The sequence below is a fragment of the Podarcis muralis genome, chromosome 4 (assembly GCF_964188315.1).
Source record: "Podarcis muralis chromosome 4, rPodMur119.hap1.1, whole genome shotgun sequence".
Taxonomy (NCBI): domain Eukaryota; kingdom Metazoa; phylum Chordata; class Lepidosauria; order Squamata; family Lacertidae; genus Podarcis; species Podarcis muralis.
In genome coordinates this window covers 30,524,096-30,540,071 of record NC_135658.1, presented here as the reverse complement: position 1 = coordinate 30,540,071, position 15,976 = coordinate 30,524,096, and the positions used below count along the sequence as shown (strand labels likewise).

Sequence of the window (15,976 nt, the reverse complement as noted above, 5' to 3'; positions counted from 1 at the left end):
ATTTTGAATCAATATGGCAGACCCAAACATGACTTTGGTGTGATTTCACCTAATTTTTTGGCTCACAAATGACACACTATCCATTTCAAAATCACAATGTTGGGGGTTTTTTTGGTTTCTAGAAATTCACAGGCAGTGCCGGGCACTCCACGCTGATAGTAATAGTGATAAATAAAAATAAGTTGCATTTGCAGGCTCTCCAGGGTAAAACCATGAATCGCTTTGAAGTCTTGGCTGGAGAATGAAATCAGGCCACAAAGTATTCCATTACTTCTTTGCCTCATGTATCTGCCTTCACTCATCTATGACATCTGTACCTTTTACAGCTGAAATATACTACATGCTCCAGAATACACACCCACCCACCCCGACTCAGCATGTATCTGCTGTAAGAAACCGTTGAAAAGATGGGGGTGGAAATGCCTTCCCTTTGAAAAAATGTATCCTTGTAAAATCTGATTTGGAGAATATGCCGCCGAAAACATGTGATTTGTTTAGCAGCCTGGGAAGAGGAGAAGGGGGCCCAGTGCATTAGAACGAGATGTGTGCCTCACGCAAGGACTGCAGAGGAAAAATGTAAAACAGGATATGCAGCAGAGTGAAACGTTTTGTGGTGTTGTTGTTGCTGTTGTTTTAAGTTTGCTAAAGGAAACGCAGAAACAAAGCCGAGAGCTGCGATAGCACCACGAATGTTCGGCTGCAGTGACAATAAGCCGCGGCTCCCAGGAAACAAGCAGCAGATTGAGGAAATAATGAAAACATAATCTCAGACGAGAACGGACAGCAAAGGAACAAGAGCAAACATATGGCTTCCGCTCCCCGTGATATCAGTGTTAATACATGGCTCTGATTGACAGGGCTTGTCAGTTTTCCCTTTGAGGTAACCAAATTGCTGAATCTCCAGAGGAGATGTCAGCTAAAGACAAGGGGGGCGGATGGAGGGAGGGAAAGAGTCTGCTGTTATAGATTCTTGTTCTCTGCTGCTCTGCAAAGACTGAAGGATGGATTTCATGCACCTGTGGAGACTGAGAAAAGCGCTGAAGTCCCCACTCCCCAAAACTGAATGCCTGATATCTCTGAATATCGCCAAGCAGTTCTTCTCATGCACTAATTATAGCGGGCCTGTAAATAGCTGTACATCTCTGAATGCCTTGGGCCAGTCCCTCCAGGTGACCAGGCATACTGCTCTGTGTACAACAGGGGATAACAGGTGTTCTGATGCGCTAAGAGGACAGGCAGATGTACATAATTTTAGCCAGAAGGCCACTGTGGAAACACAACCACCGTATTTCAAGCACACGTACAACCCACAAGGGAAACCCGTGCTTCCAGCTTTCAGCAGAAGCTGGTTTCGCACAGCACTGATTGGCTGCTCCTAGTGTGAGTCATAAAGCCACCTCCCCCTTTTTCAGAGCAAGGCTGTGGACAATGCTAATTGGCCGACCCTTGTCAGTTACATATGCAGCCACCACCCATCACCCTGCTGCCACCTTCTCAGCTAAGTAAACTAGTAGTACAGTAGTAGTAGTAGTAGTAATAGTAATGTTGAGTAGGAAAGAAAGGAAGATACTGAAAAACATAAGACAAAGTGGAAAGGCAGGATGAAGAATGAGAAGATCAGATGGAGGATAGTTTGGGTGGGTTTGCAGGTATTGTGTGTTACAGGAGCAGGGATAAGCAAAGGTCAGTCCACGCCATAAATCTGCATTGCTTCTGTGCTTAGCGGCACATTTTTAAAAAGTGGGTGCCTCTTAATGCAGCAGAAAGTAAAGACCAAATACTGCAAATAAAACTTGTCACTTATTATAATGCATTACTTAGTTCACATTCAATCACACCTACATAGTCATATAAATATTTGTAGCTTTTGAATATGCATATTGTGCACACATTTTGTCCCCTTCCAGGCAAAAGATATGCAAATGGGGCTAGGGGAGGGAGAAAGAGAGAGAGAGAGAATATATAATTAAATCTTGCGCATGGATGCTTTAGTTGAGATTCCTGCATTGCAGGGAGGTTGGGCCAGATGACCCTCAGGGGTTTTTTTCAACTCTACAATTCTATGATTGTATGCTCAGATGCACTCTCTTTATTGGTTTAGCATTGTTCCGCAGCACAAATACAGTTACCAGGAATGAACTGGAGGGAGCCCTGGCTCACAGAAAGCCCAGCTTAGAGTGCCAGAATGCCTAAAACTATCCTGAGCCTCCAACTTTAGCAAACACTCAAGCTAGACAATTTCAGTTTATTAAAAGCTCAAACAGCCAAGCCAGGTTTTGTTTTTTGTTTTTTGCCCAGCAAGACGAAAGCCACATATACGAACTTACAGAGATATTTTGCACGTATGCCAGCATCTACCGCAGTCTACGCCTACAGACCGTGCTTATTTCAGTATATGCCACTATTTGAAGCCTGCTACGTTCTATAAATAAGGACTCATTTGCCTGGACATTTTGCTCATCACACAGCGTTCCTTCTAACAGTGAAGCGGGTGGCACCATGGTGACCAGCGAGGTGGCAAAACTGGCCTCGCAAGCATGGGGGAGGAGGGTGTTCTGCATATCTGATAGAAACCCAAATATGCAAGAAAATATTAGTTTAAATATAAAATAAAAGAGAAACCAAAGAAACACCAAGCTACTAGAGCAATCATTTGATGTTTGGGTTAGAGTTTCGGACTAGGACCTGGGAGACCCAAGTTCAAATCCCCACTCAGCCATGATGCTCACTGGGTGGACTTGGGCCTATCACTCCTAGAAGCACAGAATTGTAAAGCTGGAAGGGACTAAGAGCCTCATCTAGCCCCAACTCCAGCAATGCAGGATTTGTTTGCCCAACGTGGGGCTCAAACTCACGACTCTAAGATTAAGAGTCTCATGACCTTTAGGTCCCTTCTAACTCTACGATGCTATGATTCTATGCTCTACTATTTTATCCCCTGCTAAATTTGCCCATTTGCCCTCTGACGAAGAAATGACAGTCCATAATTTTAATGGTAGGTTTACTGTAGTAGCTATACATCAGCCTCAAAATCTTACTGACTTGGAGAGGATCTGCAAAGAGGAGTGGGATAAAATACCTTCTGAGATGTGTGCAGACCTGGTGGCCACCTACAAGAAACGTCTGACCACTGTAATTGCCAACAAGGGTTTTGCCACCAAGTACTAAGTCATCTTTTGCAAAGGGGTCAAATACTTATTCCACTCATTATAATGCACATCAATCTCTGACTTTTGTCTTCTGGGTTTCTGAGGGTTTTCCTGTTGTTATTCTGTCTCTCACAGCTACAATAAACCTACCATTAAAATTATGGACTGGTCATTTCTTCGTCAGAGGGCAAACGGGCAAATTTAGCAGGGGATCAAATACTTCCCCCCCCTCACTGTAAGTTCCTTAAATTTTAAAGTATCCGGGAATGAGTTGAGCTGAGATTCGGATCAGGTTATGCACAAATGTAGGTGTGCCTTCAATTTCCCCTGAACTCTCACCCATTCTAGCCCCATGTCATGGCCCTCCAGTCTAGGCCTGGCTGGACATTGTGCTGCAGGAGAAGTGCCCCTAGCCTGAAACACCACCACTGTGTGCTACATATGAAGTTTTAGGGCTGATTGTGCCACATGCTGCATAGCCTGTGTGGAGCCTGGTGCTGTAGCACTATAATGCAAAAACTGAACACTCAGCCCCTTTACTGCCCACAGTATGAATTGGGGAGCAGGAGAGGCAATCAGCATGGAATCAAACAGGTCATAGACTCATAGCTGGCAGGTTCCTCAAAGGTCACCTGGACAAACCTGCTTCCAGTGCAGGAACTCTGCTATTACTGCATCCCTGCCAGGTGATCATTCAGCCCTTGCCTCATACTGCCATAGGAAGTTTGCTTCTGGATACCAGTTGCTGGAAACTACAGGAGGGAGAGAGTCCTGTTGCACTCGGGTCCTGCTTGCAAGCTTCCCACAGGCATCTGGTTGGTCACTATGAGAAGTGGATGCTGGAATAGCCGGGCCACTGGTCTGATCTGCCATGGCTTATCTGACATTGTTCTGCTTAAAGGACTCTAACAAAGGAGAAGTAGTGCCCTTCTGAGGCTGTCTCGTCTGCCGTTGAGCAGCTCATAGCATCACAAAGGTCTTTCTGATGTTTTGTCAGAATCCTCTTTCTTGTCATTTGAACCCGTTGGTTCAGGTTTTCCTCTGAAGCAGCAACCCCCCCCCCCCCAATTTCATTCTACCATTTATGTGACAGCCCTTCAAATCTCTGGAGATGGTTATCCCATCACCTCTGAATTGCCTCTTCTCCTCATAGGACTCAGCTGCCTCAGCTGTTCCTCACAGGACTTGGTCTCCAGGTTTTGGGATGTTATCAATATGCACAGATCAAATTCAGCTTTAAGTCAGTGACAGACTAAGAGAGAAACAGTAGCAGGGGTCTGCTGCTCAGCCAACCTTGCTTCTCCAAAGCTTTACATACCTGGCTCTAGACAGGAGGTTAACTTAAGCTCTTTGTGTAAGAGAGGGGCGGAAAAAATGTTTGAAGACATGTGGCTTTATTTTGGTGTGTATCTTTCCTCTTCAGTCGCACGGCATGATCGCCTGATTAAAACATTATCGCTACGTGTGTTGTAACTGTGCTGAGTGCACTTTGGGCTGCCTACTAAATTTAAGTCTCTCTGTCTTTATTTGTGTGACAAGCCAATACAACGATGACGTATGTACACAAGGAAAATTTTCAACATGCACTCACTCCCTGGTACACATATGTATCCAGAGAAGAACATATCACTCTGTCAAAAAGTCTATTAAAATACAGGCATGTGCATGCAGTTAGGGGAGGGGGGAGCCACGATAGAGACAACCCAAATTCACATCTGGACAGCAGGTTTGGAGTTTGGCTCAAAGAGAGCTTCTCCTCAAATCAAAATGCAGACTCCACAGAAAGTATCACTGTTTGGCAGAACAAAGAACAAAAGTACAAACTATGCAGCAAACAGCATGAAAACCCAGTTTCCTTCTCACGTGTGCCTGATGCCCAGATTTCAAGATCTCTCCTAGGGAACGTTTGCAGAGGAATAGATGGAGACCTGGATATTTTCCTACATTTCTCTGACACTAAGTGTTATGCTCCTCATATGTAAAACAAAAAACAAGGGCAGCTTTAACATTTTCATCGTGTTATGAGTCACACAGGGGACTGTTGGTGCTGAGCTTTAAAGCCCTAAACGGCCTCGGCCCAGTATACCTGAAGGAGCATCTCCACTCTCATCATTCAGCCCGGACACTGAGGTCCAGCAGCAAGAACCTTCTGGTGGTTCCCTTTGCAAGTGAGCTTACAAGGAACCAGGCAGAGGGGGTCTTCGCAGTGGTGGTACCCACCCTGTGAAATGCCCTGCCATCAGTTGTCAAGGAGATAAATAACAACATGATTTTGAGAAGACGTCTGAAGGCAGCCCTGTATAGAGATGTTTTTAAGTTTGATGTTTTATAATTAGTTGGAAGCTGCCCAGAGTGGCTGGGACAACCCAGTTATATGGATGGCATATAAATAATTTGTGGTGGTACATAGGAATTTGTTCTATATTGAGTTAGGTCAATTATCCATCCAACTCAATACTGTCTACACCGCCATCATCCTTGACCATTGGCCATCTTGATGGGAGTTGCAGTCCCAAGCATTTGGAGAGCACCAGATTGGGGAAGGGTGATCTCCAGCTCTCCAGCATGTCAGACAGAGGTCTTTCCCAGCTGTGCTTGGAGATGCCAGGATTAGAACCTGGAACCTTTTGCATGCAGAATAGATGCTTTACCACTGAGCTATGGCCCATTCTCTAATATTAAGGGATTTGTAGCACTGGGTAAGAAAAAGCTTGGTGCGCCCCCTCCCCAATACATGTGGCAGTTGACCAATGCCCCTAATTTATACTTTATAATTATGCCAACAGAACCTTAGCATTCTTTCTTCTATATGTGAGTGAGAGAGTTTGTTCTAGGAATAGAGAATGATTCTTCATGGTCTTGTCCATAGTCAGTATGGGGGCCACAATGGCCAAAACAGTTCTCCTACAGCATGCTTAGATGGTGCTCAAGAAAGCTCCTCTGAAACCATACTGACTACGGCAGCAATATTGGGACAGCGTTGAATGAGTTAATCCTCAAGCACACTGCAAGTCTGTGAACTGAAGGCTTCTGACCGTCCTGATAATCCCAATTTAGAGCCAGACTTCACCAGCCCACTAAGTACTCTAAATAGCTTTGCTGGGTGGCTACTTGAGGATGCAATAGTAGCGGAGAGGCAAGCTTTCTCCAGTGCCATCACCACCACACAAGAGGCACAAGTATGTACAGTAAACTCACAATTTACAGGCTTCTGCCAGCTTTACATGCTTGGCAAAAAATATAGAAACAAATAGAAAGGGGGGGCGGAAAAGGGGTGGGCTTCCAGGAAAAAAAGACATTGGCTGTCCAACCCACCATTGCACCCAATGTGTTTTGACTATATAGGATTTTGGCTTTTCCCAGAACATAACACCAGCATAGGTTGTGGGCTTACTGTACTCTAACTTATCTTCAGTTGTGTTTGCTGTGAGCTTTCAATCACTTGCATCCCAGGTGTTGTTGAATTGGGTTCATTGTCCAAAGTTCTCTAGAAAACCAGGGTGCCCTTTGGGCTCTACAGCACAGGAGAGGGTACTTAGGAGTAGAGATGAAGGAGAAATTCGGTTTGGTTTGAATTCTAATGCGAAACTGCCCAACTCGCACTTTCTGAAACAATATGAGAACCAAAGCACAGCTTTGAAATTTGCACTTCTGTGAATTTTGTGATGCACCCTTCCAACCAAATAATGTGTGCCAAAATGTGTATATGAAGAGGAAAGTGTGCCTTAAAAATGTATATATGGTGAAAATAACAGAAAATGCATACATTAGATGCATTTTGTTCGCAAAAATATGTATTTAATATAATTTTGCACTAAAACGCTGACTAATTTTAATAAGGTTTTTTTTTAAAAAAAAAAAGCAAACTGAACTTAAGACTATAAAAATAAGAAATCCGAAACTGTCGAGATTTGTCCAGCCTACTCAGGAATGATCCTGTTGAAGCCAAGGTTGTTGGCAGGAGTAACATTCATGTCAACTGGAAAATTCTCAAGAGAAATAGTTTTTTATAGTATTTTTAAAAAATAAAAATAAAAACTTTAATTGTATGATTTTTCAAAACATAACAAAAACAATTCTCTGTCCAGTGAAATAAAGTTACAATGCAGATTCCAGTACCTTATAAAAGGAGTTCATTTATCTGACAAAAAAGCTGATGTGATAAATGCCATTTGCCGTTTTATAAGACAGTGTAACCTCATTGCCTTGCCTTCAGTTTGTGATCCATCAAAGACCCTGGATCCTTTTTGGCAGTGCTAAAATCTGGCTGGTATCCCATTTTCTATTTGCGGCTGTGAATGCCTCTTCCTTCTCTTCCTTGATGTTTCATTAAACTGTTTCAGGCTGAGCTCAGTTTACATTCAGTGTTGGGTTTCAAAACTATACAATGGGAATCTATTAACGTTAGCCAGAAAGAAGACCCCCTGTGTCTAATGAAGTTTACTCTCAAGTAAATGCACACAGAACTGCAGCTGCAGGCTATGCAAAATGAGATTTACTTCTGACCCAACATTAATAGGATGGGACTGTGTGTCTGTTTGCTCAGTCATCATCCAACCACCAAATTCTAAAAGCCTGACTTAGCATAAATGCCCAGAGACTTAAGTAAGTGTTCCCTTTGCTTGAGGAAGAAATTGTGGGCTTGGCTCTGAGCGGACAAGGCAGCCCAAGAAAAAAATGTGCTGTTTCCAGTGTAAGCTGCAGAACAAGGAATTCCAGTTTACATTGCTGATGTCAGGGATTAATAACATTTTGTTTTTGTTTGGTTTTTTAAAAAAGGAACTGACAAAGTTTCCATCTCCGGTTGCAAAAGAAAGCTTGAGAAAGTATCTGCTACCACAAGGGATGCAAAGAAGCTGAGAAATTTCCTTTTTTCATTTAAAGGAGAAAGCAATGGAGAAGGGGTGCCAAGGTGTTTTAATCATCATAAAACTTTAAGTCAGTGTAAGAAATCCCTAAAATAGTGAGGGGAAACACCTCTGGGAGTTCACGTGGTTTCAAAGAAAATGAGAGGGTGGATGCACTTGTGGCATAACCAGTATGCCTCCCTTTGACCCGCCTGCTGTTGTGTGTAAGGGGAGGGGGTATTTTAACATTCCTCCATGGGCAAGACACATGGCTACCAGCACAGCTGCTGTCTTGCACGTAATTTGCACCAGAAGTGCAAAAAAGAAAAGGCTGGCTTGTGATGAGTTGTGTGCACACTCCTTTTCACACTGCGCAACACCCCAAACTACACTTCAAAGCCAATCTTGCTAGCAGCAAGTACTTAAAAGGTAAAGGGACCCTTGACCATTAGGTCCAGTCGTGGCCGACTCTGGGGTTGCAGCACTCATCTCGCTTTATTGGCCAGCATGAGTAAGCTGCTTCTGGTGAACCAAACGCCATTTACCTTCCCAGCGGAGCGATACCTATTTATCTACTTGCACTTTGATGTGCTTTCGAACTGCTAGGTTGGCAGGAGCAGGGACTGAGCAATGGGAGCTCACCCTGTAGCGGGGATTCGAACCGCCAGCTTAAAAGCCACTTCCTACAAGGAAGGAAAAAGGAGGGGAAAAGAAAGCTCATCTTGACCTCTTCTTGAGGCGCTCTAGATTTCCCAACCTCTGGCTCTTCCACTTTTGAAACTTTTGAAACCCTCTTTCACATTCATTGGTTTCTCTTCTTCCTTTTGTAACTCATACGTTTTGTAATGTATGAACAGCCAAGTGAGTGGCTGCTTTCTCTGTTGGTACACACTGCTAGCAGCCAATATGTGGCAGGGCAGAGCTTCATGTAGTAAGAACATGTTTTACAGCAGAGATGTTGAACCATCAGCCTGTGGGCCCATTCTGGCCCACCTAGACTTTTCTGCTGGTCTATCAGATCCTCACCCATTTTACCAGGTCAGGCTGTAGAGGCATCAGCAGTGGCAGCACCTTAAACATAAAGTATTTCGGCTCCTGAACCAACGTGCCAGCTGCAGCAGGGAGCATAGCGCCATTGTTTCCTGGCCACTTGAACATTGCAGATTGGAACACTCTTTCCTGTTTCCTGAGCATTCCAGTGTTTTCCACATCCTGGGAATGACTAGACGGTTGCTTGGAGAAGGAGAAGGAGAACCAGAAGGAGGAGAAGAGGCTTTCCTTGGCTATTCTTAAGGGTGGGTAACATCATGGTGCAGGGCTGGGTGAAGAGACATTTAATACTCTGCACCCAGCCCAGCACTGTGATGGCAAGGAAAATAATGCCCTCTCTACTCTTCAGGACCATTATCAGAAGAAGAAGAAGAAGAGGAGGAGGAGGAGGAGGAGTTTGGATTTGATATCCTGCTTTATCACTACCCTAAGGTGAGTGAGGCTGAGAGACTTCAAAGAAGTGTGACGAGCCCAGTAGCTGCATGTGGAGGAGCGGGGACGCGAACCCGGTTCACCAGATTATGAGACTACTGCTCTTAACCACTACACCACACTGGCTCCCTGAAGAGCAGAGGGTGTAATTTTGCTTCCCATCTCAATGCTGGGCTTGGCAGCAATAAGGAGGAAATTGCCCCTTTCCCTGCTCCTGTGCTGATCTGCATGAGATCACATGAGAAATCTCTGTGCACCCCCACGGATGCACACGAAAGAGAAAAAAGAAAGGTAGAAAACAAAGAAAAGTGAAACGTGGTGATTGTCTGGATGCAATCCAGGAGAAGCAAACTATTTTGCTATGGGAGCCTCAAATTCCAGGTGAGCAAGTCATGATAGTGGCCATGCAGGCAGGTAGCTGCATGGGAACCACAGCTCAGATGACTGTGTGCCATTCATTTGTTCTGAAAGCCTCCACAAGGCTGCTCGTCGTGCTTCTCCTTCACCTGCCAATCATCAGAGCAGGAGAAACAAGTCTGTGTTTAGCCCCACTTTTGCCTCAAACAGTTTCACCATGGAAAAGCCCATCAGCCTCTGCAGTAGGGGCAAAAGCAACATTTGTGCTCTTCAGTGGCAGAGCAGGCATGAGGTTAGATTGACATCTCAGCCAAAAGTAAGCAGTTCTAGCAACCCAGTCTCTCCCCCCCCCCTTTGCTGCTTTACATAAGCCAAGGGTGATTGCTAAGAGATGACCTAGAAGGAAGAGAGCTGTATAGAACTGCCAAACCACTTCCTGTGACTACATCTAGACATTTGTTTTAGTCGGGATCTCTCTCCCAGCCATCGAACTACTAAGTGCCCTGCCCTAAGTCGTAATGAGAGCTGGAAGTATCAGTGCACAACTCAATCAAGGGGAGAAACTGGTTTGAGTGGAAGACTCAGGACAGGCAAAAGAAAGTACCTCTTCAGTATGAAACTCACTTTCACAAGAAGTAAGGGGGTGACTTCCCATAGAAAAAATAACTACCCAACTTTCAGAAGACATCTAAAGGCAGCCCTGTTTGGGGAAGCTTTTAATGTTTAATAGGTTATTGTATTTTAGTGTTTTGTTGGAAGCCGCCCAGAGTGGCTGGGGAAACCCAGCCAGATGGGTGGGGTATAAATAAATTATAGTCAGGGGTGGTGCCAGTTCAATAACTGGAAGGTCACAGGTTCCCCACCTCTTCCTCACAGAGCCCCACATCTGAATGCTTTACTCAGAGGAAACACTCTAGCCCAGTGGTTCCCAAATGGTGGTCCAACTGGCACCATTCACATTAACGAAAACTACCACAGAGACCAAGTAGGGGATCCATGGCTTGGTCTTTTGAGAAGTAGGGGGTTCGCAGTACTGAGCTCATTGGAAACCTCTGCTCTAGCCCCATATCATATGTTCCAGCTCCTTGAAGAAACAAAATCTCAAAGGAATCCTAAAACCTTTTTTTTACAAAAAAGCAAATAAATAAATAAATAGTGGCCAGATCCATCTGTACTGTCCACCCTTTCCACACAGGAGGCAAAGTGATGTAACAGGTAGAACGCTCCCACTTTCAAGGTTATTGCTTGGCTCCCTTTGGTGGGGAGGGTCTGAACAAACGCTTTCCCCTGATAGATGGTTGCCCATCACAAATGACGCCATTTCAACTCAAGGGCTCCAATTAGGGTAATTTGGAGGCTTCTAAGTCTCATACTAGTGACACCTGACCCCCGCCTGCCCTCACAGCTACCTAGAGAGCAGATTTGTCTTTAATATTATTCCACCTCCTTGCCTTGCCACAGAACAAAGGAATAAAAACTCCCACATCTCTTCTGCTTCTTGTTATCGTTAAGATTTAACCTACACCCTATGATCTAACTCACATCCTTCTAATGGCTCCTGTAACAATGGAGTCTTTCATTACTAGATCACACACTGCTGGCCAATGGGACATGCCATTCAGCAAACATGAAAAGGAATTCACTTTTGCCCATTTTTGCTCCTCACAACAGACCACGCTGGTAGACTGAGCCATCTTGCAAAAGAAGCTGGTTACAAAGTCTGCAGTCGCTGGAGAATATACAGGATCCCATCACGCCTTTCTTCAAAATAAATAAAAACTGCCTTCTTGTTCCTGTTTTCCTGGCTACATTGAATCGAGAACAAGGCAGCGCAACTGGAGACCCACAAAGCCATGTATGGTGGCCCACAAGGGACCAGTAAATCTTCTGTATTTGCTGCCCTTCTGAGACTGCAAAAACCCAGGGCGGGAGGAGGTGGGCGTCACGCAGAAAACAATGCATTTATTTATTAAGACACTTTTCTCCCCGCATTTATCCCCAAGGGCAGCTTACAACCATTAAAGAAATGCATTATAATAATAAGCAAGTAAACAAAACAACAACGGAGAACTAAAAACCATAGCCAGCTAGAAAATACTCACATAGGAAGCTGCCACATCAAAACAGACCTTTGGCCTATCTAGCTTACTGCTATCCACACGCAAAGGGTAGCCAATGTCGAGCTCTCCAGATGTAGCTGGACTACACCTCCCATCATCCCTTGCTGGCTGATGGGGCTGGAGTGTTGCTGTGTGGGTGTTGCTGTTGTTGCTGTCCAGGGACCACAACTGAAAAGACCCTGAGTCTAATCCCGAGTTGCAGCAAGGCCTCAGATGAAGAGCGCAGTAGGCAGGCAAATCACGTAAATCCACATTTAAAATGGCTGGTGGAAAATGCTTGATTTTGTGGATCCCAAGTTCCTGAGGCCTGATTTGGGAAAACTTAGACCTCCCCCTTGTAGTTCTTCCTTCAGGTTCCTCGATGAACGGGCCTGAAGTATTGCTATGGACAGCCAAACGAGAAAAACAGCAACCTAAAAGTGGCTGCATTTAGGCAGCAGTTGCAATGTACACAGCGACACAAATGCCATGAACATTTGTCAAATGAATTAAGCTTAGTTTGATGGACTGATCTGGGGGGAAAACACATGCTCTGTATAATGTGCCTGTGTAAGAGAGGAAACACGAGAACAACGTCATGTACTCTGGCAGCCCACTACACTGAGTAACAGCAAAGTCCCTTAGTTTATTATGAATACACTTCCTTTCTGAGGCATCTGTAATGACTGTCACCCACATTTATTGAATAAACACCCTAATAATGTTGCTCAAGGAGCCGCCTCGCCCGGAAAGTCTGAGTTTTAGGAAACCAAATAAATCTAAACTGGGAACGTCATGTGGATGCAGATGGCAGAGGAGGGGGAAAATCCTGAGCGATTCCTCATCAAATATTAGTTTCCAAGAAGAAGGTGGGAGGAATCCTTCTACCTCCAAAGACCTGGCAATATGTTTCGCGTCACCCAGCCCACTTTTAAGAAATGTTCTCTGCTTCTCTCTCCTATCTCGTCCGCTTGAAAAGCAGATTGGCACTGCCACCTCCCACGGTCTGACACATCATATGCTCGTCTGAGAAAAAGGATTGTAGGCAAGGGGTGTGGGTTTCTAGTAAGAAGCACCAGCTGCTGTGCTCCCACTTTGGCGGATCCTTCTCTCACATCCTTGTCTCACAATTAAGAAAATTTGGGGAGCTTGGGCCTAAGAGCCACCGTTACATCTTCATTACAACCTTTATTCTGAGAACTGATGTGTCTCCTGTCTCCACTGATTCTGTGGCATCCTGTGGCTGGGGGCAGGGAAAGTCTTGTGAAACATGGAAGGGCCACATCCTAAGGAGCAATCTTGAAGCCTCGTGCTCACGCACCCCACCTCTGAGTAACTGAAAGTATCCTTTCTCTGTGTGCCTCAAGTTAAGAGACTTGATGGCAAATAGTTAATCTTCCTCTCTCACACACAGCAAAACATTTCCCTGAACTAAGCACATTGCTAGTTGGTCGCTGACAGAACAAGGCACTAAAGTCCTATCCAGACCTAATAATCATTTCTGTAGACAATTAATCCTCCCATTCAAAAGGCACTGCAATAGACCCATCTCTAGAGAAAGCAAGAATAAGGCCTTGGTTGTTGTTGTTGTTTTAAAAATAAATATTACCATCTTGTCCCGTGCTCTCCAGATAGTCTGTCAGATCACAGCCGAAGACGTTTGTGGCTCCTTTCCTCTTGACTTTCGGCTTTCCTCCCTTGTTCTTCATGAGTTGGTTCCGAAAAGAGCCCCCCTCCTTCTTTTCCCCCCCACCCCCCTCGCTTTGCACCAGACAAGTGCAAAGCTCCCCCACTCCCTCAGACCCTCGCCGTCGCCCGTGTCCCGCTTCCGGTCAGCCACATCGAAAGTCCAGAAGAACTTCCAGCTGGACGTCTCCACATTAATCCCCACCAGATGTGAAGCTGCTGCTGCGGCTGCTTCTGTTGCAGAAGGGAGAGGTCAGGACAATGCGGAGATCTCCAGCAGGCAGCAGCAGAGAGATCATAGCCCAAGTTCAGGAGGCTTCTGCAAAGAGGGAGGCGGATGGTGGTGATGAAGCAATGCCTCCAGGGAGACTGGTAGCAATGGGGCAGATGTTAGCTGAAGTTCCCTCTTCCTTCGCTGTCAGGTCCCAGGAACCTCCAGAACCATTCCAAGCCGGCAATCAAAAGTATGTCAAGATGGGTCCTTCAGGCAGTAGAGATTGCAAAATGATTCTTCCACGAACTTGTAAAAAGACAGAGAGGGAGGGAAAAGAGCAAAATGACAGAGAGAAAGGCAAGCCCACTACTTTTTACACCCCGGGGGGGTTTCTTTCCCCCCTGCAGCCACTGGGCAATGTTAGGAGAAACAAGGGCTGGGTTCCCTAAGTTAGTGCCCTCACTCTCGCTCTCCCCTTTCCCCTGTTTTTACAAATCCTGGGATTATCCAGCTCAGGAAATGCTGGAAGGAAGTTAGCTGAGGAGGGGGCGGAGGATGGACTTTTTTGGCAGTGAAGAGAGAGAGAGAGAAGTGTAGGAGTGGGGGGAGAGGCAGAGAGTGAAGGGGACGTTCAGAGCAGGGAGAGGCGGGGACGTCCTGCCAACTAAAAGGTAACGGGACAGCCTGAAAGGAAATAATTCCACTCAGTCAGGCTGCAGCAGCTCGGAGCTCTGACGTTTCCTGTTCCACAAATGGTCAGCTCTGAAATAGGCCTAGGGAGGGGCTAGAGGACGGGGGGGGGAGAAAGAGCATAACTGGTTTCAATAAATGCCCAGCTCTACTTATTGGGTGGTTGTTCTTGTTGTTTTGCCACAGCACCACTCTCAACCCAAATGCATCTTACTTCATACTTGGGATAGAGTGCTCTTCTCTCTCCTGCGTGCGGCAGAGTTGAGTGCAAAAGGGGATCGGGCAAGCAAAAAGAGTTGTGGCAGAAGTAAAGAGAAAGGTAAATGCAGCAAGAAGATTCTCTCTGTCCAGCGCCTCCCCCCGGCAGCCGCCCCCCGCAACACTCCTTCAGATCAGAAACCAGCCATCAATTACCTCACAGCCTGCCCTTCCGCAGTATGGATGCAGTGTAAAAAAAATTATCAGTTAGCAAGAAGGAATCTGCTACCCTCTAAAAAGTATGGATATTACTGCACAGCTTTCATCCTCACTTTTCTATGTTCAGCACCCAAACAATAATATTACATTATTGCACGCCAGCACAACCTCCAAGCAGTGCAGGATTCCAGGGGTTCCTGGTGCTTAACCAGGGTTTGTGTTTCCTCTGGGAATGAGGCACAGCAGAAACTGTGGTGTCTTTATGATATATGGTTTATTTACACATGCGACTACGGTGGAGGGGTTCACAGCATCAACACCCCCAAAAGGTCTTATTTATTCCATAGCTGCAGCCTTGGATTCAAACAGAAAGCAAACATTGCTCTGATTCTCTCTCCAGCTTGCTGCTTTTCAGCCAGCTCACATCACTGCTTACTCTCTGCTCTCAACTCTGGCTTTTTCTGTTGAGGGAAGGGGCCCCACCTATAGCGGTACCTTGGTTCTCAAACTTAATCTGTTCCAGAAGTCCGTTCCAAAACCAAAGCGTTCCAAAACCAAAAGCACTTTCCCATAGAAAGTAATGCAAAACGGATTCATTCATTCCAGACTTTTAAAAGCAACCCCTAAAACAGCAATTTAACATGAATTTGACTATCTAATGAGACCACTGATCCATAAAATGAAAGCAATAATCAATGTGCTGTGCTATAAAATAAATAAAACAGTATTGTAGATGATAAATTTTTTTTGAAAAATCTAACCTGCACTGATGAGAGCCATTGTTTAGATTTTATCCATTTCCACAGTCACACAATCAATCAGTCAGTAGCTGAACTGGGTTCTACACGGTCCCAAAAGCAAATTAACCGAAAAGGCCTCAAAAACAAAAACGCAAAATAAGTAGCAAAAACAAAGTGCCAAACTTAATCCGTTCCGGAAGTTCGTTTGACTTCTGAAATGTTCAAAAACTAAGACACAGCTTCTGATTGGTGCAGGCACCCCGGAAACAATAGCTGACAGCCGCATCAGACGTTC

The 15,976-nt window shown here is 45.2% G+C and overlaps 1 protein-coding gene across 1 annotated transcript in view; it reads right to left on the bottom strand.

Annotated features, from left to right (window-relative positions):
* Positions 1-13,671, bottom strand: part of ARHGAP31 (Rho GTPase activating protein 31) — an 86,534-nt gene extending 72,863 nt beyond the window's left edge. The window contains exon 1 of the mRNA XM_028726532.2: positions 13,544-13,671. Coding sequence (XP_028582365.2) covers positions 13,544-13,643 — 100 coding nt within the window. The 5' untranslated portion in view covers positions 13,644-13,671. The remainder of the gene's footprint in view (positions 1-13,543) is intronic.
* Positions 13,672-15,976: the final 2,305 nt, after the last annotated feature.